The 3355-nt window shown below is 34.8% G+C and overlaps 1 protein-coding gene across 2 annotated transcripts in view; it reads left to right on the top strand.

Annotated features, from left to right (window-relative positions):
• Positions 1 to 3355, top strand: part of LOC106876955 (WASH complex subunit 2) — a 71496-nt gene that overhangs the window by 2498 nt on the left and 65643 nt on the right. For both annotated transcript variants that reach the window (XM_014925725.2, XM_014925724.2), the window contains exon 2: positions 2628 to 2729. In XM_014925725.2, coding sequence (XP_014781211.1) covers positions 2628 to 2729 — 102 coding nt within the window. The remainder of the gene's footprint in view (positions 1 to 2627; positions 2730 to 3355) is intronic.

Below are 3355 nucleotides of genomic sequence, written 5' to 3'. Positions count from 1 at the left end.
ATATATATATATATATATATATATTTATATATATATTTATATATATATATATATTTATATATATATATATTTATATATATATATATATATATATATATAAAGATATAACGACCTTTACTCTCACTCTCTCTATCTATTTGTCTATCTATCTATCTATCTATCTATCTATCTAAATTATCTTCTAAACAATTTTTGTTCTAACATACAACCGCTTCAAGTGTTCTAGTAGCAAGACATTAACTTCATAACTTCCTGCTTTACATTTCTACACGTTTATTTATATTTATATTTCCGTGCTTCTTTCTTGCTCTTGTGGCTTACTTGTTTATGCCATCCATGAAGATCTTAAGAATATTTCCCTGTCATGTTGTTATCTAGCTACAGACCAGCCTTAATCAAAACTGTGGCTACCTTGTGTTTTTGTTTGTCGCAGGTCGATTGACTACCCAAAATATCCGTCATTGGCTGTGAACACCACCCCTCTCGATACCAGTTATACATTGGTGATAGATATTTCAATTATCAATACATAACCGATAATGTTTCCAGTACTGGAAACAACTCTTTTGTTACCATATTTCTGTTGAGATGCTCTGTGTTTCTTCCAATTAATTTTAAATATAACAAAGAATTTAGTCAAATGACTTAGTTATCATTAAGCTCGTGTTAAGAACATAAATTGTGACTAAGGTTTGGAGGAAGATTTCAATGCAAAACTTTTAGAAAACAAGACATTTGTACTACAGGGCCAGATGGTTTCAAAAGAGTTAAAAGGCAAAAATTGATCCACACAAAAACTTAGCAGAATTTAGTTACATCAGTTTGTTCTGAGATCAAATCCTACCATGGTCAACTTCACCTTTCATTTTTCCATTCTGTTAAAATGAGGACCGGTCAATTTAATCAGCAATTCCCTTTCATGTCTTAAAATTTGTAGACTTGAACCTACATGAGAAAATGTTGTTAGTATTATTATAGGAAGTTGATAAGAAGGTGAGCTTGCCAGACAAAATGCTTTGTGGCATTTTGCCCATCTTTACATTCTTGATTGGCCTGGGACTAGAGTAGAAGACACTTGCTCATGATGCCATCTAATGGGACTGGACCCAGAACCATCATCATCATTTAACGTCCATTGTCCATGCTGACATGGGTTGGATGTTTTGACTAGGGCTGGTAAGCTGGAAGGCTGCACCAGACTCCAGTCTGATTTGACATGGTTTTCTATGGCTGGATGCCTTTCCAAACACCAACCACTCTGAGAGTATAATGGGTGTTTTTACATGCCACTGGTACAGGTGCCATTTGTGTGATACCAGTATCTGTCACAACTGTGATCTTGTTCAGCTTGATGGGTCTTCTTTAGCACAACATAATGCCAAAGGTCTCAGCTATTGTGGCTGCATATCAAATTTCTTACCATAGAGACTCATCTACACCAAAATTATGAAATAGACTCACCCAACTACTTGACTGGGATGAAGAGCAAGTTTGACCTCATTAGGATTTGAACTCAAAATGTAAAAGGTTTTGACTAAATATCACAAGCATTTTGTCCAACACTCTAACTGTCAAGAGACAGATTTACCATCCTCCAAAGGGCTTGGCACTTTCACAGACTTCCACACAGTTTCCATCTCATTCATTTCTGTTAAAAGGCTGTGATCGACCTGAAGCTATGGCAGAAAACACTTACCCAAGATACCACACAGGAAGAAGCTCAGAATTCTGAAGTAAAATTCTTAACCAAAAAGCTATGCATCCAAAGTTACCCCAACCATTAATCACATCATTAGTCTGTCGTTAGCTCTTATCACAGAAAATGAGTGTGTTATCAGTTACTTTTGCTCTTTAACATGTCGCTTGCCTAAATTAGATCATAATTACAATAATTAGCATATCGTTATCTATCAACATTTCCATTAAAACTCCCCAAAGACTTTATCATCATCATCATCATCATTGTGTCATTTGAAATTTCGTGTTGCTCTAAAATGGATAAACAGCTGATAGCTCAAAGTTCTGCAGATGAATGTTAAGCAGACTCTTCACTGCATGGTGAAGGTGCTACATTACAAGAATACGTGATCATAAGGTCACAAGTTCAAATCTCACATTTACGCCCATTCTGTTTATAGCACCTTCAGAACTTTGGAGATATTTCTATTCAAATAGAATCACCTCTAGAGTTCTGTAGGCTCTATAATCATAATGGACACAGATGTGAGATTTGAATAGGTAGACTTATACTAGACAACCTGGTTATACTTCTGCAGTTCACAAAATATTTTAACAACTTTTTTTTATATAATTCCTTATAATATTTAATTATAAAAATATAATAATAGGATTTTTTTAAACGTCAAAGGGCTATGAGGATCCAGGAGAATAAAATAGGAATCAAAGGGGTCTATAAGCAAAAAGTGATTGAGAATCACTGCCTGAATTTTAGACAGTAACAATTTAAAATTGTTGTGCACAGAAGAAACCAAGTCGGTTTCAAGTTGATTGATATGAAAACTGTTAAAGACTAACCCTGGAGATATTAATGTTATTAGATAAGCACATAAAATATCAGATGAGATGTAGGACAAAGGTTCACTTTTCTGTTTTGGTTTTTGTTGCAGAATGATGATTCCAGTGTTGGCCCGAAGGTGTGGGAGCGACCTTGGACTATTGAGGAAATCAAAGCTGCTGCAGGGAAATGGTCCCTTGCTGGTGATGCTGGGGTAAGAATTAAATTTTAATGCCACTCTATTCTAACTTGTTTTCTTTAGCGATCTTTGTTACGTGTGTAAAGATTAATACTTCATACTGATATCTCTGTTTAATATATGTTTAAAGATAATATGTGGTATTATTATCTGTTTGGTGTGTGTGTGTGTGTAAAGATAATACATAATATTGCTATGTGTATAAGGATAATATTTAGTATTGATATCTGTATTTAATACTAGCAGAAATACCCGGCTTTGCTCGGGTTAAAGAGAATAATGAAATCTAAAAACGCTGTCTAGACTACGCAACCCTCAACTGTTAGTAGCTACGATACCATATTTCTACATTAATAACTCTCCAATCCATGCCAGCATGGAACATAGACATTAAGTGGAATGCCAGTCTCTCATCTGGGAAGACCTTGAAATCAATGTTACCAACTGGGGACTATGTGTGTCGCAGTGATAATAAAAAGACTCTGCAACGAAATAATTTTACTCAACACTTTGCAAGTGAATCAGTGGAGGCAAAGATGCGTCTCATTTACTTGACAATTTATGCACCACATTGCAGAAATCACAATGAAAGTATATCTGAAAGGGTAGTCTTACACTGTTGTACCGTTGAATTACAATAT

This window comes from Octopus bimaculoides, chromosome 23 (assembly GCF_001194135.2).
Source record: "Octopus bimaculoides isolate UCB-OBI-ISO-001 chromosome 23, ASM119413v2, whole genome shotgun sequence".
NCBI lineage: Eukaryota > Metazoa > Mollusca > Cephalopoda > Octopoda > Octopodidae > Octopus > Octopus bimaculoides.
The sequence above is the reverse complement of the archived record's forward strand: the minus strand, read 5'-3'. Positions and strand labels throughout refer to the sequence as shown.